This window comes from Dasypus novemcinctus, chromosome 9, assembly GCF_030445035.2.
Source record: "Dasypus novemcinctus isolate mDasNov1 chromosome 9, mDasNov1.1.hap2, whole genome shotgun sequence".
Classification (NCBI taxonomy): Eukaryota; Metazoa; Chordata; class Mammalia; order Cingulata; family Dasypodidae; genus Dasypus; species Dasypus novemcinctus.
The window spans coordinates 129,485,204-129,512,104 of record NC_080681.1 but is presented as its reverse complement, the minus strand read 5'-3'; the positions used below and the strand labels follow the sequence as shown (position 1 = coordinate 129,512,104).

The 26,901-nt window shown below is 53.8% G+C and overlaps 2 protein-coding genes across 4 annotated transcripts in view; one reads left to right on the top strand and one right to left on the bottom strand.

Annotated features, from left to right (window-relative positions):
• CEP104 (centrosomal protein 104) overlaps window positions 1-404 on the bottom strand; it is a 57,772-nt gene extending 57,368 nt beyond the window's left edge. The window contains 1 exon segment of the mRNA XM_012520367.4: window positions 265-404. The gene's annotated coding sequence lies outside the window, so the exon portion shown is untranslated.
• A 332-nt stretch (window positions 405-736) lies between these two features.
• Window positions 737-21,319, top strand: DFFB (DNA fragmentation factor subunit beta). Of its 3 annotated transcripts, none has more exons than XM_071217824.1 (8): window positions 739-993; window positions 2,715-2,841; window positions 7,891-8,079; window positions 8,507-8,586; window positions 10,652-10,822; window positions 11,690-11,790; window positions 12,815-12,878; window positions 20,019-20,153. In XM_071217824.1, exons 1-7 carry the CDS (start codon window positions 871-873, stop codon window positions 12,867-12,869), a joined length of 846 nt encoding a protein of 281 aa, XP_071073925.1. In that variant the 5' UTR covers window positions 739-870; the 3' UTR covers window positions 12,870-12,878; window positions 20,019-20,153. The 3 variants fall into 3 exon arrangements, with proteins under 3 accessions (XP_004480394.1, XP_071073925.1, XP_058160567.1); XM_058304584.2 differs by lacking the exon at window positions 20,019-20,153 and adding an exon at window positions 13,117-13,201; XM_004480337.5 differs by lacking the exon at window positions 12,815-12,878 and having other exon boundaries at window positions 737-993; window positions 20,019-21,319.
• The last annotated feature ends 5,582 nt before the right edge of the window (window positions 21,320-26,901 follow it).

The window sequence follows — 26,901 nt, the reverse complement described above, 5'->3', positions numbered from 1 at the left end:
GCTGGCAGCGCCCGCCTTCCGGACCCCGGCAGCGTGGCTCGTCCCGCCGCGGCCGCCCCTCTGACACCCCGCAGCCAGCCCCGGCATCAGCTCCTGCCAGTTCCTCCCGAGGGGACCACACCGGCCCTCTGGGCAGCGCGAGGCCCCAAGCCTGAAATCCACGAGGCCTGGGCTTTTCCGTGCCCCAGGGCGGGGGTCCTCTGGGCGCCCCCCGAAAACCCACACAGCCAAGGCCCGGCCACGTCGCTGCTGTCGCAAGGATACCTGATCGCGACGGAGAGGTCTCCCCGGCGGGAACTTCGGGCGCCCCGGCGGTGGGGGTGGGGCGCCGGGCCGCGGCCTCCGCCGACGCCCTCGGCAGGCGCGACTCCCTGGGCGGAACTCAGGCGGCGCCTCCGCCGCCCCCGGCTGCCCCGCGCCTCAGAGCCGCAGCGGCGGTGGCAGCGGAGGAGCATCCCCGGCCGCCTCCGCCCATCGCCGGGGCCACAGCCGCCGCTCTCATGACAACCAGGCCGGGCCCAGGGCGGGTGGGGCCTGCGCATGCGCAGCGACGCGAGCCTGACCACGGTCGCGCCTGCGCACAGGGCGACGTTTGGCCTCCGCTTCCCGGGGTCTTCTGGGTAATGTAGTTTCTGGCCTCTGCGACCCGGCCCTTGTCCCGGCCGCGTCTGCGCACAGGGCGTCGTTTGGCCTCCGCTTCCCGGGGTCTTCTGGGTAATGTAGTTTTCTGCCGTCCGGCTTCTGTCCCCGCAGGAGAGCCGGCCCCAGGCCCCGGACCTCGTGCGCAGACCCGGGCGTCGCGGGTGCAGGACTGGCCAGAGCCGGCCGGAGAAGCAGGTGCAGGGCCGGCGGGGGCCAGACGCCGTGGAAATGTCTGCAGTGCTCCAGAAACCCAAGACCTTCAAGCTGCGGACCCTGCACAGTCAGAAGAAGTTTGGGGTGGCGGGCAGGAGCTGCCAGGAGGTGCTGCGGAAAGGATGCGACAAGTTCCAGGTCCTCTGCCCCCGCCTCGCTCCCCGTCCGCCCGGTGGGCCCCGTTCCCGCCCGCGGGCCCCTGTCCACCCGGTAGCTAGTCCGTCTTAGGATGCGGGGGAGCGGCTGGGAGCCCTTAGGTGGGGGCGGAAGTGGAGGCTGCGCCCGAGCGGGTCGAGCTAGAGATTCCCAGAGAAAGGGCCTGCAGAGGCCGGGGGTTTGCTAGACACCCAGTTCCCAAGCTGCGCCCCCTTTTTCCTGGAAGAGGAAAGAAATGTCTGCTTATTTTCCTGGAAGAGGATGGCGCATTCTGTGGTAAGTTTCTCTCCACTGCTGGGGTCTTTAGTCCACGAGGCTCAAGTCTTTTTGTTTCTCACCGCCGCAGGTCTTGTGCTAAGCTCAGACCAGCTCAGCCCAGGCTTGGTGGACACACCATCGCTTTATCCCTTGCAAAACCCCACAGGGTAAAGGTCTCCATTTTGCAGATGGAGGAGCGTAGTCTCCACGAGGGGCTCCAGGGCTCGGCAGGCCCTGCTCTAGGCTCTGGGTGTGGGTTATAGCCAGCAGTCCACAAGACAGCCCTGGGAATCGGTGCTCACTTCCTCCTTTTACAGATGAGGAAACTGAGGCATGGAGCGACTTGGTAACTTGCCTAGCTACTAAGAAAAGGGGTCTGCAGGGAAACCCAGGATTATCTCATTCCAAAGCCTGGTCCAGGGGCTGAGCAGGGGCATAGGGCCGGTGCAAAGTGGGTCCAGCATGCCACATCCTCCCTGGCCTGAGCGCAGCGCACGGGCTAGCTCGAGAGAGCTGCATTAGCCAAGGGGATGGGCAGTGCCGTGTCCCCAGCGTTCAGGGCTGACCAGCATGGGTGAAACTGAGGGGAGAACAAGAGGTGCTGCTTTCCCCTTCAAAAGCCCGAGGGTGTGGGTGGACGCCTGGGGGGGGGGGGAAGGCCCCGGGGACTCATTTCAGTGGCCAGCAGCCACTGGGCACCAGGACCCCACGGCCCCCTGCGCCCCCTGCCCCTGGGGTTGTGAAGATCTTTTAGCTCTCCAGTGGGTTGGCAGGGCGCAGGTGGGGCCTGGGAGGGGGGCTGGGGCCGGCAGGGCCACGGCAGCTCTGGGCTGAGATCCAGACACCTGGGACCGTGTCCAGCCACTTTACCTCTCGGGGCCTCCGTTTCCCCATCTGCAAAACAGCCGTGTCCCTTACCAGGGCTTCAAGTCTTGAATCTGATTTTCTCGAATGGGCTAACCCAGCCCTCCTCCTGGAGCACCTATGTGCGTACGTGTGGGTGGTGGGTGTGTGGGGTTCCCTGAAAATGCCTCGGGTCGATCAGGGTCGAGCAGCAGGAAAGCAGACCCCAGCAACTGTACAGTCTCGCTCGTGTAGACAGAAGTCTGTCAGTGTGATCATCGTGCGCAGGAAAAACGAACACGCACTGAGGCAGGCGTGCCCGGTAGGTCGGCCGGGTGTGGTGGCAGTGCCAAGCCTGCCGGTGCTGCCTTATAAGTGTAGATATGACTTTTTATTAAGATGACTTAAAGTAAGGGGCCCTCGTTTCGACACTGCTTTAGACGCGGGTCTCAGGTGACTGAGCTGCAGCACCCCACCTGGCCCGGGCCTCCCTGAGACAGCTGGTTCCCGTCCTTGGTGGGGTGCGCGGGCCGAAACCCCTCTTTCGGGGGGGCCCGGCTGCAGCCAGCCCCTAAACTCCGTGCTGCGCCCCTCCCGCCCAGCTCCCCGCCGCCGGCTGCCGGCTGTGCCTGTACGAGGACGGCGCCGAGCTGAGCGCTGACATCTTCGCGAGCGTGCCCGATGACACCGAGCTCCTGCTGCTGCCGGCGGGCCAGGCCTGGCAGGGCTGTAAGTGGCCAGCACCTTCGGGAAGGCGCGGGGGCTGGGCCCGGGGTGGGAGGCCGGGGAGGGGAGGGGCGTAACTCGGCTCTTAGCTAGGGAAGTCCCTTGGGGCTAGAGTCCACAACGCCACCTAGACAGCAAGTCCTAACCCTCGTGCCAGGAATGGAGTGGCCCAGCTTGTGGTTTTATGACCTTTTTTTTATTCTTTTATTGTATTTATAGTCCTTGGCGGTGTCCTGGGAATGCCCAGGGCGGCTGCTATGCCCCTGCTGGCTTGGGTGTCTTTGCACAGGTGCCTTGTGGCTCAGGCAAGGTGGACCTGGTCCTCAGGGCCCAGGCTGGGGGCCGCCATAGGGGGCGATTGCTTTGAGACGTGGCTCTTCCGGGGCGCCATGTCTAGGCCCTGGGCTGCAGGCTCGTTGGAGACAGTCTGGAGGAGTGGAAGTCCACGCTGCCGCCGAGGCCAGCGGCACGGCCCATCGCCTGCTCCCGCGGGCGCCAACCGGGGGCGCGTCTTACCCCAGAACTCCCGCCCCCGCTCCCGCCGGGGCTCTAGTCTGGCTCTTGCGCTCCTGCCTCGGGAGGTGTTTCTGGTTCCCCGCGAGGGAAGAGGGTGCAGCGGGCCGGGCGTGGTCCTGCCCTCCTCTGCCAAGAGGGCACGGCAAGGGGTGTGCGCACTGCGGGGCGGGGCGGACCGGCCAGTGCTCCGGGGCCCGGCCTTGACCTGGAGCAGGTCGCCGGCTCGTGGCGGCTGTGATGCCGGAGGTGGCCCTGGGTTGAGGAGCTCGTCGTTTCCCCTCTTGTTCTTGTGTCACAGTGGTTCACGTCTCCGTGGCTGCTCCGGCAGATGCCACGCCGTGGCTTGGCTTGAACAGAGGGCTTCATTAGCTGACGGTTCTGAGGCCGAGAGGAATTCCCTGGTGAGGGGTCATCGGTCGACCTTGGCCGGGGCTCTTCTGCCATGGGGCAGTGCGCGTGGCAGCCCCCCAGCCCCCTCCTCCCCTGGGCTCCACTGATTGCACCTCCGGCTGCTGCCTCCGTGACTCTCTCTCTCCCGGTCTGAACCTCCTTCTCTTATAAAGGACGCCGGCAAGAGGGCCAGGACCCTCCTGATGGGCCACCCTTTCGTTGAAGCCGCCTCCTCAGGTCCTCGCTGTGGGCTCACACCCTCCGGAGTGGGTCACATCTAAGGTCACAGTTTCCTGAAAACAATGGCTCCAAAGCACCGCCATGGTCGAGCTGGAGGTGTAGACTCTCCATCTCTCCTCCCCTCCTCTCTCTCTTCTGGTACTTGATTCCTCTTTCTCCATTGAAACCACTGGTCCTTTTTTTATTTTTTTAAAGATTTATTTATTTAATTAATCCCCCCTCCCCCCCCCCCCGGTTGTCTGTTCTCTGTGTCTATTTGCTGCGTCTTGTTTCTTTGTCCGCTTCTATTGTCATCAGCGGCATGGGAAGTGTGGGCGGCGCCATTCCTGGGCAGGCTGCACTTTCTTTCGCGCTGGGCGGCTTTCCTTACGGGGCGCACTCCTTGCCTGTGGGGCTCCCCTACGCGGGGGACACCCCTGCGTGGCAGGGCACTCCTTGCGCGCATCAGCACTGCGCATGGGCCAGCTCTACACGGGCCAAGGAGGTGCGGGGTTTGAACCGCGGACCTCCCATGTGGTAGACGGACGCCCTAACCACTGGGCCAAGTCCGTTTCCCTGGTCCTCTTTTAAGTTTTAAAATGTTGGAATGATAAATCCCCAGGAAGCTGTGAAGCGCGTCTGGAAGCTCCTGGCACCGCTCACCCGCCCGAGGCTGGGTCTTAGCCGTCGGGCAGCGTGGGGACCAGGAACGGCCGTGGTGCGGCACGTGTGGTGTCCTGGGTCATGATCGCGTGTGGCTTGCTGTAATCCCCGCGCTGGAGATCTGACACCTGCCTGCAGCCACACAGCTCCCGCTTAGGTCACTCAGCCCCCCAGCCCCTGCCGTCCCCAAGCCCCGCAACCACTCATCTGGTCTCCTTGTCTGTGATTTTGTCATTTAAAGAGTGCAAAATGAGTGGCATCACATAGTATGTGACCATTTTGTGTTTTTCTAGCTGCAAGAAGGGAACTATTTTATGAAACAGATGGATGCACTTGTTTGCACAAAGAGTAGCACCCCTTCCTCCTCTCTCCCTGCTCTGAGGCCACCCCTGCAGAACCCCAGCTTCACAAACTTAGATCAGCAGTCGTGCCCAGTGGCTGAAGGAGAGTGCGATTCTGCGGGCAACTATCGTACCCCAAGTGGGAGACGGAAGCAGGTGGAGGCCAGCAGACCTCGAGGCTGCTCTGTGCTCGCAGGCCCCGTCTGCCCCTCTTTCCTTATTAACAAGACACGTTTTAGGAACTGAAGCTCCCGAGCCTTTGCTCGTGTAACATCGTCCCTCTCTCCTGGAGGCCTCTCTTCCAATTCCATCTGCCATGATGTTCTAACTTATTTGAAACTTCTTCCAGAAATTCAGCCCTGATAATTGCCTGTGTTCCCCTGAGCTTCAAACAAAATAAAACAGAAGAGCAGTAAGTTTCAGAAAGATGTCAGTTGAGACCTTTTATAGATATAACCCACTTCCCAGAAGTCAGCTGGCCAAACGTGCACAGCTGCTGGCAGCAGATGCAGAAGTGGGTCCACCTGTAAGCATCTCAGGGTGCTGTTCGTTCCGTTACCTGCGTTGGTGGACCTCCAGCAGCCGGCAGCCCCGGGGAATGGCCGTGCCCCTCGTTGCTAAGCAAATCCACAGCTTGCGTGGTTGAGGCCACGGCCATGTGTTGATCCTGAAGGTTCAGTCCTGCAGGTCTCGGCGAGCACCTGTCTGTGGCCATGGGGGCCGCTTGCCGGCCTGGAGCTCCTCCCACTAAAGGCCCTGCTGTCCCCCACATTGCCGGGAGCGCCCCCCGTGCCGAGGGGCCCGCCCAGCGTCCGTGGTCTGGGTGCTCCAGAGCCCGCATGCTGCGCCGCGTCCTTCCCTGCGGGTCTCAAGGGCTGCCCGGCCTCTTCTCTTCCCCAGAGGTCTCGGGTAGCGGCCACCTTCAGGTACGTTTCTGGAGGAACCACGGGCACTTCCTGCTCGCGTCTGTGCCATCCACTGGCGAACGTCCATGGGTGCAACGCCTCATCACGGGTCTTGTAAACGGTGTCTGATGATGCCGTGTCGGTGACTCGGTGGCTTGTGAGAGCTCCACATCCACACCCATGGAGGCTGGAACGGGCTGGCGCGGCACTAGGGAGGGTGTGCCGGACTCTTGACTCCTTTGCAGCTGAGGAGGTGCCGGTGGGCAGAGCCTCGGGGACTGCGGGAGGCCCCAGCGCCCACCCCGTGGTGACGCCTCAGGAGAGGGGTGCAGTCGGTGCCGTCCCGCAGCGCCTCATGAGAGCCCCTCGTGTGGTGGGCCTTTGCCCGCAGCATCAGGCCCTGAGCCCCCTGCGAGCTGCTGCGTGAACTCGGCGGGTTTGTTTAACCCCTCGCCCTCTGGCTGCTGCCGGTTTCTGCTGCTGCGCGTCCAGCTGCCGGGGAGAGCTGGGCGCTGGCCTCTGCGTCGCCGTAAGCCTGTGTTTCCCCGGGCGAGGGCCCTGGAGCGTGCTCCCCGCCGTCTGCTAAGCGCGCGCTCAGGTGCTTGCGAGGTTGTCCAGAGGGCTGCGCCATTGTACGTTGGCCCTGTGGGAAAGGGCTGCGCGTCCTGCGTCCTCACCGGGCGATGGCGTCCCGCGCCCCTGCTTGAGCCGTTCTGTCAGCTGTGCGCCGCGGCCACCAGCGCACCAGGGCCTGGCCTGGACTTGCGCGTCCCTAACGCCTGGTGGTGGAGACGCCTTGTCGGCCACTGCTTTGCTCTCGGAGAGCCTCTGCGGGGAAACGCCCCTGTGTCTTGTCCGCCGTGTGATTGGGTTGGTTTTGTGAGGCTTGCGCTTTTAAGCTAATATTCTAGTTTGCTCCTTGTTAGGGGTGTGGTTTCCAAATATCTCCTCCTCGGTGACTCGTCCTTTCATCCTCCCCTCCTCCCCCAGGGTCTAGCAGAGCAGAAGACCTTTGTTGTTTTTAGAGCAGAAGTTTTTGTTGTGATGCGGTCACTTTACCGGTTTCCCCCTTCGGTGCTTTTGGTGTGAGTCTTAGACTCGTTGAGCTCTAGCCTGGAACGTGCGGCTGGCGGGCTGGCACAGCGCCAGGTGGGGTCAGAGTGCACGAGGCCAGCCCCCGGGCCGCCCTCCTGAGAGCAGGTGACCTGGAAGGGCCATGGCCCCATGGGCCGGGGGGCCCATCACCTGCCTCCACACCTCCCTGGGGGGGTCGCAGGGCTGTTCCACGCCTCAAAGGCACAGGCCAGTGGGCTCCTGTGGGCAGCGGAGGCGAAGGGTGGGCAACAGGCCCTCCTCCATCTGACCCCCTTCCCGCCCTGCCACAAGGCCCCCCGTCCTCCTACATCTGACCCCCCTGCCCCTGCCATGAGGCCCCCTGGCCTCCTCCATCTGACCTCCCCCCACCGTGAGGCCCCCGTCCTCCTCCATCTGACCCCCCTCCCGCCCCGCCGCGAGGCCCCCTGTCCTCCTCCATCTGACCTCCCCCCACCGTGAGGCCCCTGTCCTCCTCCATCTGACCCCCTTCCCGCCCTGCTGCGAGGCTCCCGTCCTCCTCCATCTGAGCTGTGCCCTGAGGAAGCGAGTTCAGATGCAGGCGGCCGTGCGGAAGTGCCGCCGTCGTGAAATGCACATGCTTACTCCGCCCCTGTCGTGGGAAGGCCCACTGGCCCGCCAGGTGCTCTGGGGGTGCTGGGAAGGGCTGGCAAGGGCTGGCGAGGGCACGCTGCGCCCTCCGAGGGCCAGAAGGCCAGGGCTCCGGCCCACGCTCTTCAGAGCGCACGGGGGCGGCTGGCAGGCTGCTTGCTCTGGGCAACGGCCCTGCCCGGCCAGGGGCGTCCCCTGGACAGCTGGGCCTGGGGGCTCTGCAGGTGGAGCCGTGGGGGGCGCCTCTCCTGGCGGCCAGAAAGCCAGGCCTGCTAGGGACCAGACGCTCTTGCCCGTCTCCCTTTGGGTGGCAGATGTGAGCGACATCGGGCGCGTCCTCAGCGTGTTTCACAAGCCCCACGCGGGCGTCATCCAGGCGGTGCGGCAGCTGCTGTGTGACGAGCGGTCCCCGCTGCGGCAGAGGCTCCTGGCGGACCTCCTGCACAACGTGAGCGAGAACATCGCGGCCGAGACCAGGGCCGAGGACCAGCCGTGGTTCGAAGGTGCGTGGGGCCCCCTGCTCCCCGGGAGGGGCCTCCTCACGGCAGATGCCGACACCCGTCCCGGCGCCCCCAAGACCAAGGGGCCGGCTTGGCTCCTCGGGCAGGGCCGTCGGGGTGGGGGCCCTGAGCCAACGCTGCTGGTCGGGCGCTTCTGGGGCCGCATGGAGCGGGCCCCTGGCAGGACGCGGTTCCCAGAGGGCGGGGGCCCTGGGCTGCCAGCCTGGCCGACGCCCCCGGGGCTGCTGGAGAAGCTCCCAGCCGAGAGCCAGGATCCTCCTGTGCTGAGAGCGAGCAAACAAAAACCCGCCGAGGTCGTGCGCGTCGCCAGCGGGACTTACCTGCCGATGGCGGAGCGCGTTCCCCCAGGCCCCCAGCCGAGCACGCGGCCGCTCCCGTGGGCTCCACGAGGGCCTCCCTCTTCCCCCAGGCTTGGAGGCCCGATTCAGGAGTAAGTCCAGCTACCTGAGGTACAGCTGTGAGAGCCGCATCCGGAGTTACCTGAGGGAGGTAAGCCCGTGCTGACGGCCAGGTGTGCTGACGGCCAGGTGTGCTGACGGCCAGGTGTGCTGACGGCCAGGTGTGCTGACGGCCAGGTGTGCTGACGGCCAGGTGTGCTGACGGCCAGGTGTGCTGACGGCCAGGTGTGCCGGGCAGCAAGGGAGCTGCTCACCCCGGAGGGTGTGGAGGGAGACGCGGGCTGAGCGCTGCCGCAGACCCCCGGCGCCCGCCTGTTCCTCACCCACCGCGTTCTTTTTGTGCCGTCTTGACGTTGGACTCTGTTCTCCTCAAGGCCAGGGCTGGAGCCCGAGCTGGGGCGGGCTCCCCTTTAGGAACGCCGTCGCCCCGCCAGGGCACCTTTCTCTGCCCTTCCGTTTTGTGCAGAATGCTCCCCATGGGATCTGAAAAGGGCCGGCCTTTGAGTCTGTATCAGGCAGCTCAGGTATGAGGTGACCTCCTCCCAGGTGAACCTCCCTCCCCGGTCCACTGTTACTTTGGTGACTGCTGACGCGCTCCCTTCTTTCCTGGAGTTTCCAGGGGTTTCTCAAGTCACGTGCCACTGCCTGACCTCCGAGACGTGTCGGGCAGGGCTGAGCCGAGCCGAGCCTTTTCTGGGGTGCTCTGAGTCGCTGTGGGGCTTGAGCTCTGACTGTGGGCTAAATAGAGTGACTCACATCTCCTCTGGGAGGTGTGAGAAAGTGATGGATGTAGATGGAAAGGGCAAGTGCTGCCCATGGAGTCTTCTGGAAGAAGTGCGGCCTCGGCGCCATTACCCAGATGTGTGCGCAGTCTCTCCATTCCACTCCGTTTCTGGGAAGATGAGACCCAGTTGACAAGTGACATTCAGAGTTAAAGCCGCCTGGTGGCGGCTGAGCTTACCAGCCAAGGCAGGGAGCGCTGTCCTGGCTAATTCAGCTGTGGGCGCCTCTTGGCAGCCCCCTCGGCCGGCAGCCCCCTCGGCCGTGCTGGGAGCGCCACTAAGCTGCAACAGGCGGTAGAAATCCCCGAGGGGCGCCAGGAGCTGGGGCTTCGGCTGCATGCACCCCCCCACCCCCCCGTGCCCGCACCCCTCAGCGCCCCTGCCAGCCTCCCTGGCCTGCGCCTGGCTGGTCCTGGGGTCTGCTCCCCGCGCCGAGGCCAGCTGCAGGCCAAAGGGCGCGGCACCAGCCTGAGGGTCTCGGTGGCTTTTTGGCAGCGTCGCCGCCCATGTGCCCAGGTGGTCGGAAGTAAATCACAAGGCCACCCTGTCCCCTCTGTGTTGGACAGCCCTCTGCCCCCCTCGACTCTCGCTGGCTCAGCCGTGTGTCTGGACTCTGTCTGTGCTTTGTGGTGGACCAAGCACCAAGAGGGACCGCCCTGGGGCTCACGGCCCAGCTCAGGCCCAGGCAGGCGAGGGCAGCAGCCCACCTGCCTCCCCCGTCCCCCACCGCCCATGCCCACCCTGTCCCCCCCCCGGGCTGCACCCCTCCTGGGGCCTTTCACTCTGCCGGCCGTGGCGTGTCCCCATCTCTGCCCTCTGGATGTCACTCCAGCTGCGGTGGCCCCATCCCTGTACAAGCCACTGGCAAGGGTGGTGGCGGCTGCAGCCTCGGGCCGCCTCCTCTCCCCCACCTCCCTGTGCGGGGCAGTGCCAGGCACCCGGCGGCGAGGGTGCCCAGAACTGGAGTTGGCTGTTTGCCTGTGGGAGCCGAGGGGCCGGGCGCTCTGCAGGCCGCGTGCACCCGCTTTCGTCATCAGGTCCCCTGCAGGAGCTCTGCCGCCTTGTGGGGGCCGAGCACTGACCCCCGCGGTGTCCCCCACCTTTTCTGTTTCTCAACAAGCTTCTGGAACTGTCTGTGCTGCCCAGCACATCTTCCCCCAATACCTGCCTCTCACCTGCGGCCACAGCCACGCGGCTCCTGCACTTAGCATGTGGCTCGAGAACCCTTAGCCATGGGGGCCACATGGCAGTGCTGTCCCTTACCAGGCCGGGGTCACCGGCAGAGGGGGTGTGGCCCCCGAGGTGTGCCTGGCAGTGCGGGCGGGGTGCAGGGGCTCACGGCCGGTGCCCGCTGACAGCGCTGCTCTCCTCCAGGTGAGCGCGTACGCCTCCGAGGTGGGCGCAGGGGCCCGGGAGGAGTACGTGAGGCTCGTGGGCTGTATGGGCCGGAAGCTGAAGGCCGCGCGGTACAACAGCAGCTACTTCGACAGGGGTGCCAAGGCCAGTGGCCGGCTCTGCACCCCGGAGGGCTGGTTCTCCTGCCAGGTGAGCGGCGCCTGCAGCGCGCAGTCCACCCCTGTGGCGAGGGCCCCCGGCCTGCGTCGGCCACGGGGCGTCAGCTGGTGGGCGAGCCAGGGCAGGACGGTCCGAGCCAGTGGCTCTCTCACCTGAGCGCCGCGCCTTCACTGGAGGGCTCAGGACCCCGCGGTGGCCCCGCCCTGAGCCGCGTCCAGCAGGGCTGTGTGGGCCTGGGACCCTCATTTCTAACAGGCTCCCGGGGGGTGGTCAGGGGCTCATGTGAAGAACCACTGGCCCGCCCCGGGAGGAAGAGCTGCAAAGGAGAGCTGAAGGGAAGGGCGGCTACGTTCATGCGGGGGCGAGGGGGACAGCCCAGGAGCCTCCGAGGAACATGGAGAGTGGCTTTTTCCCCGCCTGCGACTCTGGATGGCAGAGCGCAGGGTTTTCAGGGCGGGAGGTGGCATTTTCAGGTGCTCGTTGGAGTGGTCAGCCCCAGCTCTGTCTTGGCCTTCCGGAACATGTGCCCAGCTCAGGAGACCGCACTGTACAGCGCCACTGCCCCTGGTCCCTGAGGGCGGAGCCTGGAGCCCGAGGCGGTCACCCCTGGGGGGGGGGGTGCCCTGCGAGGGAAGGGGCTAACACCTGTGGGGGGTCACCGCCAGGAGAGGGGGTGACCAGGTGCCATGCGTCCTTCTGCTGCTTCCGCCAAGTGCCTGCTGACACTGGGGACCCTGCTGGGAATGGGGGCTGCCTGGTGCTGCCTGGCCGCTGCAGACCACCCGCGCTGCTGGCAGAGCCCCCTCCCCGCGGGCCTCCTGCTTGGGCAGCGGGGCCGGCAGCGGGCAGTGCCCTCCCTGAGGCCGGCCTGACGGCCTGCGCTCTCTCGGCATCCAGGGGCCTTTCGACGGTGACGCCTGTGGGTCCAGGCACTCCATCAACCCCTACGGCAACAGGGAGAGCCGGGTGCTGTTCAGCACGTGGAACCTGGACCACACGTGAGTGACGCGCGGGCGGGGGTCGGCAGAGCCGCGTGCGCCCGGCTGTGAGTCACAGACTCGAGGAGGCCGTGGCACACACGCCTGCTGGAGGCGCACCGCCCTTTCCTGCCTGTGGGCTAGGTACCAGAAATGGGTTGGCTTTTTTTTTTTAAGATTTATTTAATTTATTTATTTCTCTCCCCTTCCCCCTGCCCCAGTTGTCTGTTCTCTGTGTCTATTTGCTGTGTCTTCTTTGTCCACTTCTGTTGTTGTCAGAGGCATGGGACTCTGTGTTTATTTTTGTTGCGTCATCTTGTTGTGTCAGCTCTCCGTGTGTGCGGCGCCATTCCTGGGCAGGCTGCACTTTCTCTTGCGCTGGGCGGCTCTCCTTACGGGGCGCACTCCTTGTGTGTGGGGCTCCCCTACGCTGGGGACACCCCCGTGTGGCACAGCACTCCTTGCACGCATCAGCACTGCGCATGGGCCAGCTCCACACGGGTCAAGGAGGCCCAGGGTTTGAACCGCGGACCCACCATGTAAGTTTATAGAAAAATGATGCAGAAAACACAGTGGTCCCGTGTACACCCCCGTGTGAACACCTTGGTCGGCACAGCACTTTGCCAGAGCTGACGAGCAGCTACTGTTAGAATTTGTCCTATGGACTCCAGTCCGTGGTTACATTAGGGGTCATTCACCCTGTTGTCCAGTCCCACGGTTGTTTTTTAAAATTTCCTAGTAACAAACGACCTAGAATTTCCCCTTTTAACCACGTTCAAGTTTACAATCCAGTGGCATTAATTACACTACAGTGTCATGCCCTCATCACCACCGTCCCTCACCAGAGCTTTCCCATCACCCCAAACAGAAGCTCGGTGCCAAGTCAGCCTTAGCTCCCCATGCCCTGCCCCTACCCTGGCCTCCGACAGCCTGCATTCTAGTTTCTGACTCTGAATTTATTTATTCTGATTAATTCATATCAGTGACATCAGGTAATATTTGTCCTTTTGTGTCTGGCTTATTTCATTCAATATATGTCTCCAAGGCTCATCCACGTTGTCACGCGTATCAGGACGCCATTCCTTTTTAGGGCTGAATAATATTCCACGGTAAGGATATGCCACATTTTGTTTATTCATCTTTTGATAGATGCTTGCATTGCTTCTATTTTTTTCCTCTACCTTTTATGAAGACAAACAAACCTTTAAATGCCCTTTAAATGGCCGTATTACTTTTTGGATTCAGATTATTTTTAAAGTTACTAGATAGAGTTGAGAGTCCCCTTTCATCCCTTCCTGCACTCAGTCCCATTCCTTACCTCTCCCCTGCGTTAACTGCTGCTCTGAGATGGGTGTGTCCTCTCCATGCCTGTGGTACTGCCGGGTCTCGTGGCAAGTCTACAGTCAACCTCCTCAGGCCCTGCCAAACAGCCCTCCCCGGCGGCTGTGCCCTCTACATCCCGCCTGCAGCGAATAAGCGCTGCTCTCCACGTCCTCTCCACCGCTGGTAGTTCTCTCCTACTAGTGGCCATTCCAGTAGGTGTGAAATGATATCTCATTGAGTTCTGATTGGCCTTTCCCAGCAGGCCAGGCTCACGCTGAGAATTCGCAGGCTTCTCGGAGTCTGCAGGGAACCGGCCAGAGCGGGACGGGCTGGCCCCAGCTCCCCCCCTGCCCGCCTCTAGCACCACTTCACACCACGAGGGCCTGCACCTGGCCACGTCCAGGCTCTGAACGCCTGCCCCGCATGGGCGTTGGGGTGGATGCTGGGCGCAGCGTATCTCTGGGATGGTGACCAGTGGGGAGGGCTGTGCAGGCCGTGGGAGCAGCTTCAGGGGCATCTGGGCAGGATGCGTCAGGGCCGTCAGGCTTTGCGTGCCTGAAGTGTCGGTGGGTGGCTGGGGCTGGGGCGCGGATGTGGGCTCTGGGCAGGTGGACTGGGCACTCCGAGCACAGGCCTCTTCCTGGGTCCTGGGGAGCTTGTGCAGCACCCGCACCCTGTGGGAGCTGCCGGAATTGCGGTGAGCCCTGCTCTCTGCATGGTGCGTTTCCCTCTCACGCTGTTTTGGCCATGTTAGCCCTTTATCTTTTTTTTAATTTAAAGCAGTTTTATTGAGATGCATTTACACACCATACTATCTCTCCAAGGTGTATAATCAGTGATTTTTAGTATAATCAGCATGGTGCATCACCACAAAAAACTTTAGAACAATTTCATTACTCCAAAAAGAAAAGAAGCTCCACAGCCCTCAGCAGTCAGCTTTCAACCCCTCTGTCCTTCCCATCCTGCACAGCCACTAATCCAACTCCATCTCTATAAATTGATTCATATTTACGCTTTCTATAAATGGAATCTAACAACATGGAGCACTTTGTGTCTGGTTTCTTTCGCTTGGCACAATGTGTGCGTGTGCGTGTGTTTTGCCTATAATGGTATCTTGTAATATTAACATGCCTTTGTTCAGTTTCAAAGAAAAAGTCTTATATATGCAGTATTACCCATATTCATACGTCACATGAGGTTTCACGTGTTGCATTTTTTAGCTCTCCTAGTAATACACATGACCCTAGCCTTGCCCTTTCAACCACTGTCAGATCCATCTAATAGCACTGCTAGTTACAAACAAACACTGTGTTGTGCTTTCACCTTTTCTATTCACTTCCAAAGATTAACAAATAACCCTTTTACCAATTCTGCACAGATCAGCCCTCAGCTTTCCACATTCTAACCTCATTCTATTTTCTGGTGACCCGTATTCAAGTTATTAACTCTGTGACATTACACGATATATTTAGTTCATAATAGCATAATCATACAGTGTTTATCCTTTCGTGTCTGGCTTGCTTCACTGAACGTAGTGTCTTCCAGGATTATCCATGTTGTCATATGCCTCACAGCTTCATTTCTTCTTACCATTGCATCATATTCCATTGTGTATATACACCAAAATTTGTTTATCCATTCTTCAGTTGATGGAGACCTGGGTTGTTTCCAGCTTTTGGCTATCGTGAATAATGCCGTGGGAATGTCGGTGTGCAGGTGTCTGTGTCACTGCTCTCGGTTCTTCTGGGTCTATACCCCATAGTGGTGTTGCCAGGCCACACGGCAGATCCGCATCCAGCTGCCTTAGGAGCCTCCTACAGTCCTCCACGGGGCATTCCACATTCCAGCAGCGGGAAGAAGTGTTCCTCTCTCTCCACATTCTCTCCATCACTGGTAGTTTTCCAGCTTTTTAATAGTGGCCTTTCTAATAGGTGTGAAATGATATCTCATTGTAGTTTTGATTTGTATTTCCCTAATCACTAGTGATGTTGGACATTTTTTCATGGTTTTTTTTTGCCATTTGTATTTCTTCTTTGGATAAATGTCTATTCAGGTCTTTTGCCCATTTTTTAATTGGGTCGTTTGTCTTCTTATTGTTGAGTTGTAACATCTCTCTATATATCATGGATATTAAACCCTTACCAGACATGTGATTTTCAAATATTTTCTCCCATTGAGGCAGCTGCCTTTTCACCCTTTTGACAAAGTCCTTTGAGGTACAAAAATGCTTAATTTTGAGGGGGTCCCATTAATGTATTTTTTCTTTTGTTGCTCGTGCTTTGGGTGTAAGGCTTGAGAAACTACTGCCTACCACAAGATCTTGAAGATATTTTCCTACGTTTTCTTCTAGGAGTTTTATAGTTGTCATTTTTATATTTAGGTCTTTGATACATTTTTAGTCGATTCTTGTATGGAAAGTGAGTTAGGGGTCCTCTTTCATTCTTTTGGTTATTATCCAGTTCTCCCAGCACCATTTGTTGAAGAAACTGTTTTGTCCTGTTAACATGGCTTTGGTAGGCTTGTCAAAAACTAATTGGCCATAGAGGTACTCCATGCAAACAGTAACCAAAAAAGAACAGGAGTAGCTATATTCATATCAGACAAAACAGACTTTAAATGCAAAAAAGCTGTGTGAGCTAGGGAAGCCCATTATATAATAGTAAAAGGGACGATCCACCCGGAAGAAATAATGGTCAATAAATATCTGTACCTATGCAGGGTACCTCCCTGCGTCTCCCTTGCTGCTCTCAGAATTTTCTCTTTATCTTCGATGTTTGATATTCTGAGTAATATGTCTTAGAATAGGTCTATTTGAGTTTATTCTGATTGGGGTACGCTGCACTTCTTGGACATGTAAATGAGTTGGGAAACTTTCAGTCATTATTTCCTTAAATATTCTTCCTGCTTGTTATCCCTCCTCTTCTGGAACACCATTCCTTCTTGAATGTTACTTCTGGTTTAATTTCCTACTTCTGATGTATACCCTTTAGTGTTTCTTTCAGTGATGTCTTTGAAAATGTCCATTTAGTGTCTATTCCTCATTGATTATTTAGCTAATATTGAAATTTCGATTGAAAGGTATGACTTTTCAATACTGGAATTAAATTGATTGTCTTTTAGCATCTTTTCATGAGAAGGCCACTGTCAGTCTGATAATTCTCTTTCTTATGGTAATTTTAGATTTCCTCTTTCTCTGAAAATACGTATATAGGTACAGATTTTTAAAAAAATGTTTTTAAAATTTTGACCAGGACTTGTATTCTTTGCTCTGAAGTTTTATCTTTAATTTTGGAAAATTCTCTAGCATTTCTTAGGCATTGCTGCTCTTTGATACGCCCTGTTCAGTTTTTCTGGAACTCTGAGCATACGGCAGCCTCTCCTCTCCTCCAGTGATACCTCCTCCTTCCCGCTTCTGCCCTGGTGCTGCTGTAATACGATGATGACTTCCTCCACCCTCCAGCTCACGAGTTCTCTCTCCAGATGGACGGTGTTCAACCTCTCCACTGAGTGTTCCTTTCCGTAGAATATCATTTCTTTTCTGGAAGTGCTTTTGGCTCTCTCTTGTCCCAGCCTGCTCGTTGGTATTTCTGTTGCTTGTCACGTCCTTTAAGCACGCTGGCCTGGTGGTCTGCTGCAGGCGGTCCTTGTGGGGTGTTTCCAGCCCCCCTTCTGCTTGGTGTGCTGCTCTTCCTCACGTGAGCCCACGTCTGGATTCTGGGCCCACCTCCGGTGGGAACTGTTTATTTCTGCAGGCATCCTTTGCACACTGGCTTGTCAGAGGATCCCACAGAGCAGCTGTGCATGCTTCTCCAGGGGCTCTGAGGCGGGGGTGTCTCAGGTCTTGAGGCAGCCCCGGGCCCGTTTTAAGTGTAGGCTCTGTACCTGGGGGCGGAGCGAGTCTTTTTTCACAGGTAACCGTGGAGGTAGGTTACTCTCGCGGCCCAGGGGACCACCCTTGCGGTATTGCACCCTTGTGCAGCCCCCTTCATGCTGGATCCAGGCTTGGCCACAGGACCCCAGCACACAGGGCATAAACAGAGGCTGGAAAAGCGCTTGCATGCTGAGGCTTGAGCCATCCGAACACGCCACTGCCCGCTGCAGGGAGCTGCCTCAGCGTGGAGGATGCAGCCCGTGGGAGAAGGGCCTGCCCCTGCCCTCCCCCAGCCCAGGCCCAGCCGCAGAAACCACAGAGGCTTAGCGTGGCCGGCTGCACAGCAGCAGATAAGCGACACAGTGGCGTTCCTCTCCCTCCTATCCAAAGCCGGGGCACACCTTTGGAAGGGGAGCTCAGCTTCTCTGTCCCCTTCCTGGGCTGGCTCTCCCCTGCTGCTCGAGGGCCCCGTGGGCCTTTAGCAGGGACCAGAACCTGGCCAGCCTGGGGTGTGGCATCAAGTTCTCTATGTTCCTGGGAGCTGGGGAGCACCTTCTGTCTCCTGATCCCAACTACATAATAATGAGATTGGGATCTTTTATCCAGCATCTCTGGTGATGGGGAGGAGTCTCTCTGTGCCAGTTAGTTCCCCCGCTCCTGCAGGCCCTCCTAGATGTGGGATTTCTAATTCCTTCTTGTCAATTTATAGGCTTTTACACTTATTATTGCACGGTCTTTTGAATAGTTTATGAGTAAAACAGCTTTACACTAAGCAACATTTTAAAAATTGACACATATGAGTAGAAAAGTATAAGATTAGGAAAGGGTCATATCAAACTCTGCATCCATCAATCATGTGAGTCTAAGCCCCCTCTCGATATAGACGTGGAGTGGACATCACCATCCCAGGGCCCACAGGATGGAGGAATAGAGTATGGATTAGAGTGGACTTACTTTTATTCTGCTATGGAACTATTGTGACTAGTAATGGAAGGAACTGTAGCATTGATGTGGAGACAGTGGCCATGGTAGTTGCTGAGGGCAGGGAGAGGGAAGAAGAGGTGTAATGCGGGGACATTTTCGGGACTTGAAGTTGTCCTAAATGATATTGCAGGGACAGATGCTGGACATTATATATCCTGCCATAACCCACTGAATGGACTGGGGGAGAGTGTAAGCTACAATGTAAACTATTATCCATGCAGTGCAGCAGTGCTCCAAAATGTATTCACCAAATGCCATGAATGTGCCACAATGAAGAAAGAGGTTGTTGATGTGGGACGAGTGTGGGGTGTGGGGTATGTGGGAACCTTTTCTATTTTTTAGTGTAACATTTTTTGTGATCTATGCATCTTCAAAAAAATACAGTAAAAAACAAAAAACTCTGAATAGTGAGGTGAGGAAGGAAAGTGAGAGGAAGGGTGTGTGTCCAGGTTGACTTTACTGTTATTTGTAATTAGTTGTATTTAAAAAATTCTTTTTGGGAAACGGACTTTGGCCCAGTGGTTAGGGCGTCGGTCTACCATATGGGAGGTCCGCGGTTCAAACCCCGGGCCTCCTTGACCCGTGTGGAGCTGGCCATGTGCAGTGCTGAGGCGCGCAAGGAGTGCCGTGCCACGCAAGGGTGTCCCCCGCGTGGGGGAGCCCCACGCGCAAGGAGTGCGCCCGTGAGGAGAGCCGCCCAGCGTGAAAAGAAAGTGCAGCCTGCCCAGGAATGGCGCCGCCCACACTTCCCGTGCCGCTGACGACAACAGAAGCGGACAAAGAAACAAGACGCAGCAAATAGACACCAAGAACAGACAACCAGGGGAGGGGGGGAAATTAAATAAATAAATAAAAATCTTTAAAAAAAAAAAAAATTCTTTTTGTATATTACCATATACTTTTGTTTTCTTGTAAATCTCTACACAGATGAAAGTGGCAAATAAGCCAAAATATATATTTTTTAAGATTTATTTATTTCTCTTCCCTTCTCCCTGTCCCAGCCCCACCCCAATTGTCTGTTCTCTGTGTCTATTTGCTGCGTCATCGTCTTTATCCGCTTCTGTTGTTGTCAGCAGCACAGGAATCTGTGTTTCTCTTTGTTGCGTCATCTTGTTGTGTCAGCTCTCCATGTGTGCGGCACCATTCCTGGGCAGGCTGCACTTTCTTTCGCGCTGGGCGGCTCTCCTTACCGGGTGCGCTCCTTGTGCATGGGGCTCCCCTACGTGGGGGCACCCCTGCGTGGCACGGCACTCCTTGCGCGCATCAGCACTGCACATGGCCAGCTCCACACGGGTCAAGGAGGCCCGGGGTTTGAACCGCGGACCTCCCATGTGGTAGACGGACGCCCTAACCACTGGGCCAAGTCCCCTTCCCAATAAGCCAAACTATTGATGGTAGTTAATTCTAAGCGATGGCAATAATAGTGGCTGCCATTTTTTGTGTGTGCTTAAAAAAATCCATAAATAAAACTTTGAAAAGTAAAACGAGCGAAGTCGTTTACACTGGACTTTGCTGGATAGACCTGGCCCAGGAGACATGGCCAAGCCCAGTGGTGACACTGAAGCTGAGCTGCTGCAGGAACGTCCTGCAGTGGCAGGAGCAGGATGGCTAGTGGTGACTGGAGGGGAGCCTGGGCAGGTCCCTTCCACGTGATGTACGTTTCCTCCTGGTGCTTCTGGGATGTTTTTTTTGAGGTACTGGGGACCAGGGATTGAACCTGGGCCCTTGTGTGGGAAGCCAGTGCTCAACCACTGAGCCACGTCGGCTCCCCTGAGTTGGTTTTGTCATTTGTTTGTTTTTAGGAGGCACGGGAGCCCAAACCCGGGACTTCCCATGTAGGAAGCAGGCGCCCAACCGCCTGAGCCACATCTGTACCCATCCTTTTTAATAACTTATAAAACTCTCCACTTGCCTTTCCGTATGAGCAGCCACAGGTTGCCTTATGATTTCCCAAAACGACCAGTAAACACTGTATCTTAAATGTTCTTTACTTCATAATGGAGTTGCCTGGGCAGCCTGCTGCTCATGGGGCTGTGGCCACAGAACGTGACTGTCTCACCTCTCTTTGCAGAATAGAAAAGAAACGCACCGTTGTCCCGACACTGGCTGATGCTATCAAGGAGCAGGATGGGAGGGAAGTGGACTGGGAGTACTTCTACGGCCTGCTCTTCACCTTGGAGAATCTGAAGCTCGTGCATATCGCCTGCCACAAGAAAACCTCCCACAACCTCAGCTGTGACCCACACAGGATCTACAAGCCCGAGACCAGGCCGAAGAGGAAGCGGCCTGCTCGGAGAAGCAAGTGACCTGCATGCGCCGCAGGCCGGTCCTTTTGTGGGTCCTGAGGGGGCTGGGGCCCCGCGGTGCCAGGTGCTGTTGTTTTCACTCACTTCTCGAGTAAATGCTGGCATTTGAAACTTTTCTATAGATTTTTGATTTTGGCATTTTTCTGAACCCATTTCTACCCTTCGCCAGCCCAAATTCCAGAGCACAGCCTTCAGTCCACCAAGCATCTGGGGTGCCCTAGTGGCACTGGCTGGAGTAAGCCATAAGGACTTGCTCTTTGAACTCGAGCGTTTCGCTCACGGCCTCACCGTATTTTACACGTCACAGCGTCCGTACTACAAGGCGTCCGGCCTGATCTCATCCCCCTTCCTGAGGGACAAGGTGTGTGTTGGTCATCAGCTTCCTGCTGGGTCTCTACAGCCAAGACAAATGGAACTCTCACCTCTGGACTCTTTAAATGCTCAGGAGTTCTGCCCCCTTGGGATAAAATGTGCGTACTCCACAGAGAACATGTAAGAGCATTCACTGCAGAATTGTTTTAGTGGCAAAATGAAACACAAGTGGGAGCCCTCCAACGTCCGGCAGGGGGATGGCTGGCGATAGTGTAGGTTGAGCCGTGTAAAATCGCTCTTGTCAAAAAAAAAAAAGATCTTATGAGTGAACCTAGTGTGTTTACATAATGCAAAACTTTCTGGCCGATTAAGCATTTATGAGGTAGGCTGAAACGGAACTTGTGAAATGCAAAAGGCAAGGGGCTCAGCTGCGCACGGAGCGTGAGCCTTATAAAAGGCTGCAGGTGCCGAATATGTGCTTTAGTGTGTGCACAGAGACGTTCTAGAAGGAAATATGCCAAGCCGCAAACAGCAGTCATCCTGGGTGGCCTGTGGGGAGACTAGAATACAAAGAATTTATTTTCTAAATCATCTATTTTATAATACTTGAAATTTTTGAAATGAGCATTTCATGACATTTAAAATTTAACTTGTTTTTTAAAAATTAACTTTTTCAAGTCATGCATTTTTATTTAAATTTTTATGTTTATTTTATAATCAGAAAAAACTATAATAAAGATTTTTCAAAAATAGACATGTCGAAAAATTTGTACTAATTTTAGAAGATGGTGTCGGAGTAGCTCAGGCAGGACACGCCTCTCTTGGGAAACGGGAAAAGGCACAGAGAGGTGGTGGGAAGGGGCATTTGGGGACCCTGCAGGCCAGGAAAGTGCCTCCGCCTCGTCCAGGCGGGCCTGGGGCCAAGGATGGAGAGGCCAGAGGGAAGCCCGTCGATGCCCTCGGGCTGGGGTGCGGCCCCCTCCCCTCAGTGACAGCTGTGGTTGAGCGGCCAGGGGAGGGGAAAGGACAGTCCTCGGGGCAGAGGGAGGGGCAGCGGGGCTGGCTGGTTCCTCTGGTCAGTAGATGTACTGACCTGCTGCAGCTCAGCAGAGGTGGAGAGTGAGGGCTCTGTCTCCGGGGCAGGGTTTGCCGAGGAGCGCCATCTGCTGGCCGCTGGCAAGCGAAGGACGGCGACTGTCCCTGATTCTTCACCAGGCACCACACCTGATCCGGCCCGTCAATGACTCCCTGCCACAGTTTTGACTACTTAAACAAGGCAGTTTTAGAGTTTCAGAAAAAATTAAACCAAAAACCAAAGAAGAGCTGTGAAATAAAACCACTAGGCAAAAAAGAGAAATTGATCAACAGAGCAAAATCGTCAACATAAGCGGATGCCTAGATAGCAAGAATAACTCGGGGAGCAGATGTGGCTCAAGTGGTTGAGCGCCCGCCTCCCATATGGGAGGTCCTGGTTGGGTTTGGTACCCGGTGCCTCCTGAAAAAACAAAAACAAGCAACAAGCAAAACAAACAGAATCGACTCAGGGAAGCTGATGTGCCTCAGTGGTTGAGCGCCAGCTTCCTACATACAAGGTCTCATGTTCAATCCCTGGTCCCGAGTACCACAAAACAAAACAAAACAAAAACAAACCTACACTAAAAGAAACAGAAAAATATGGCCCACCCAAAGGAATTAGGCAAAAATCTAGATGAGACTCAGAATTTAGGATAATAAATGGTGTTCCAACCTCTTTAATCAGTTTAAGGAGAAGGAAACTATGACTAAAGAGGTAAAGGATATTAAGGTGACACCGTATGAGTGTAAAGAACAATTTGAAAGCCTGCAAGAAGTAACAGAGCTTATGGGAATGAAAGACAAAAGATGAGATTAAAAATACACTGAAGACATATAACAGCAGATTTGAAATGTTAGAAGAACAAATAAGTGAATTTGAAGATAGGACATTTGAAATGGAAATGAGGAGACAGAAAAGTATGCAAAAAGTTGACAGGGTCTCAGGGAACTGAATGACAACATGAAACACACAAACATACATGTTACAAGTGTCCCAGAAGGAGAAGAGAACTGAAAAGGGGCAGAAAGAATATCTGAGGAAAGACTGAAATGTTTTCAACTCTTATGAAAGACATGAATATCAATACTCAAGAAGGACAGCACACTCCAAACAGAATAAATCCTAACAGACCTACTCTGAGCCCTCTGCTATTAGATTGTCAAACACCAAAGATAGAGGATTTTGAGAGCAGCAAGAGAAAAGCAGTGTACTGCAGGGAGCTTTAAAAAGGCTAAGTGCCGCTCTTCAGAAACCATGGCGACAAGAAGGCAGTGGTAGGATATATTTAAGGTATTGAAAGAGAAAAACTGCCAGCCAAGAATTCTTTATCAGGCAAAACTTATCTTCAGAAATGAAGACAAATTTAAAGTCTTTACAATCAAACAAAAATAGAAAAGTAGGTTGCCAAGAGACTGACTCTACAAGAGTTATTAAGGGGTGTGTTACAGCCTGACTGGGAAAGAGAAGGGAGAGAGCCCTGGAGGAGAGTGTGAAATGGAGGAATATAAGAGAAACTGAAAGGGTTAAAAGACAACAGAAAGTCAAGGGATAAAAATGGACGCAATAGTAATGCCTCTATTGTTGTAACACTGAGTGTTAATGGATTGAACTCCCCAATTTAAAGACAGACTGAATGAATGGATAAACAACAACAACATGAACCATCTATTTATTGTCTCCTTAGACGCAAGGACATCATCAGGCTGAAAGTGAAAAGTTGGGAAAAGATATTCCATGCTAATAGCAATAAAAAAAGGTGTAGTGATACCAATATTGATTAAAGTAGATTTTAAATGCAAAACTATTATAAGAGATGAAGTAGTTTACCATATATTAATAAAAGGGACAATTCACCAAGATGAAATAACAATAAGAAATATTTAGACACCAAACCTAGGTGCCCCCAAATACATGAGACGCTGGCAAAACTGACGGGAAAAATAAATGTCTCCATGGTAACAGAGGGAGACATCGACACTCCACTCTCAGCACTAGATGGCATATCTGGACAGAGGATAAATAAGGAAACTGAAAGTTTGAATAATATGATAAATAAACTAGATCTAATAGACTTTTATAGAGCATTACACTCCCAAACACCAGGATATACTTTTCTCTCAAGTGCTCATGGATCTTTTTCCAGGGTAGACCATATGTTGGGACTAAGTCATATCTCAATAAATGTTAAAATTTTGAAATTACACAAAACACTTTCTCTAATCATAATAAAATTAAGTTGGAAATTAACAGGAAAGGAGAAGAGCCACAAATATATGGAGGGTAAACAATACACTTTAAAGTAATCAGTGGGCTAAAGAAGAAATTACAAGAGAAAGTGTGTATGTGGTGTTCTCATTTTCATTTCATTTCATTTTGATTTCTCTTGTAATTTCTTCTTTAGCCCACTGAGCCCTTGATACCTATATTAAAAAAGAAAGCTAAATTCAAAGACCTAACTGCACACCTGAAAGAATTAGAAAAAGAACAGCAAATCAATCCCAAAGCAAGCAGAAAGAAAGAAAGATTAGAGCATAAATAAATGAAATGGAGAAAAAAATAGAGAAAATAAACAGGACTAAAAATTGGTTCTTTGAGATCAACAAAATCGATAAACCCTTCACTAGACTTAAAAAAAAAGTTGCATATAAATAAAATGAGCAAGGACAAGGGTTACATTATCGCTGACCCAGTAGAAGTAAAAAGAGATCATAAGAGGATACTATGAACAACTGTATGCCAGTAAACCAGACAGTGGTGATGAAATGACAAATTTCTGGAAACACATGAACAAACCACACTGACCCTAGAGGAAATAGAAGAGCTTCACAAACCAGTCACCAGTACAGGAATGGAAACAGCCATCAAAAATCTCCCCAGAATGAAAAGTCCAGCACCAGATGGCTTCACAGGTGAATTCTACCGGCCGTTTAAAGAAGATTTAATACCAATCTTGTGCAAACTCTTCCACAATATTGAACAGGAAGGAAGGCTACCAAACTCATCCTATGAGGCTAACACTGCCCTAATACCAAAGCAAAACAAAGATGTTATGAAAAAAGAAAATTACAGACCAACTTCTTTAATGAATATGGATGCAAAAGTCCTCAGCAAAATACTTGCTAAGGGGAGCGGATGTTGAGCGCCTGCTTCCCATGCACAAGGTCCTGGGTTCAACCCCCAGTGTCTCCTAAATATAAATAAATAAATACATGCATAAATAACATGAACAAATAAACCCAATATCGAAAACTGTTTAGCAGGGAATGTGCTGTAGGATATACATTGGCATAAACAGAGCTGGCAATAAAATAACGTAATGAATAAGTTCTATGAATAGAACAGGTCAAACTGACTTAAAAAAATACTAGCTAATTGAATCCAAAAATACATTTTAAAAAGTATACATCATGATCAAGTGGGCTTTATACCAGGTATGCAAGGGTGGTTCAACACAAGAAAGTCAAGCAATATAATACATTGAGAGAGAAAAATCCCATGACCCTCTCGATCCAGAAAACTCATTTGACAAAAGACATTCTTTCTTGACTTAAAAAAAACACTCCAGAAGATAGGACTAGAAGGCAACTTTCTAAATATGATAAAGTGCATATGTGAGGAACCCACAGCTAACATTGTACTTATGGCGAAAGACTGAAAGCTCTCCCACGGAGATCAGGAACAAGACAAGGATGCCACTCTCCCCACCGTTATTACTATTGTGCTACAAGTTCTAGCTAGAACAATTAGGCAAGAAAAAGAAATAAAAGCCACCCAAATAGGAAAGAAGAAATAAACCTTTGTTATTCATTGATATGACCCTATACTTAGAAAATCCCCCAAAATCCACAATAAAACTATTAGAACTATGGATAACTTCAGCGATGTGCTGGGATACAAGATTAATATGCAAAAATCAATAGCGTAATGAGCAATCTGAGGGGGAAGTCAGAAAAATGTTCCATTTACAATAGTGACTAAAAAATCAACTGTTTAGGAAGAAATTTAACCACAGACATAAAGGATAAAGGACGGGTATTCAGAAATTTATAAAACATTGCTAAATGAAACCAGTGATGATATAAGCGGAAGGATATTCTGTGTTCCTGGGTTGGAACACTAAATATTAAGATATCAGTTCTACCCAAATTGATCTACAGATTTAACACAATTCCCGTAAAAATTCTAATAGCCTTCCAAAGCTAACGATCAAATTTAACTGGAAGGGTAAGCACTCCCAAATAGCCAAAAATATCTTTAAAAAGAAAAACGAAGTTGGAGGACTCTCACTGCCAAAATTTAAAGCATATTATCTAGCTACACTGGTAAAAACGGGCATAAAGGGAGACAGATTGGCTGGTGGAATTGAGTCTAGAGTTTGGAAATAGACCCTCACATCTGTGGTCGAGTGATTCTTGACAAGGCTGTTAAACCCACTCAGCTGGATCAGAACAGCCTATTCAACAAATGGTGCTGGAAAAACTGGATATCCGTATCTAAAAGAAAGAAAGAGGACCTCTATTAGCCAGCCAAAGGGGTGCTGATGCAAAATTCCAGAAATTGGTTGGTTTTTATATAGGTTATTTATTTGGGGTAGGAGCTTACAGATACCAGACCATAAGCATAAATTACTGCCTTCACTAAAGTCTATTTTCACGTGTTGGAGTAAGATGGCTGCTGACGTCTGCGAGGGTTCATGCTTCTTGGGTTCCTCCCTTCCAGGGTCTTGCTTTTCTCTGGGTTCAGGGTTCCTCTCTTCCCAGGGCTTGCTTCTTCCAGGGCTCAGGGTCCCTTTCTTTCCTCTGTGAGCTTACTTTCTGGGGCTCCAGCTTAAGGCTTCAGCATCAAACTCCAACATCAAAAACCCTCAACTCTGTCCTTTGCTGTGTCTTCCATCTGAGAGTCCCCACCTGCCAAGGGGTGGGGACTCAGCGCCCTAATGACGTGGCCCAATCAAAGCCCTAATCATAACTCATTCATGCCTAGGTACAGACCAGATTACAAACATAATCCAATATCCATTTTTGGAATTCATAACCATATCAAACTGCTTCAGGACCCTTATCTCATACCTTATACAAAAAATAATTTGAAGGACTTAAATATAAAACTAGAACCATAAGATTCTTAGAAGAAGATGGAGGGAAACATCTTTGAGATCTTGTGTTTGATGGTGGTTTCTTGGACCTTGTACCCACAGCACGAGCAAGAAAAGAAAAAATAAATGGGACTGCCTCAACATTAAATACTTTTGATGTTCAAAA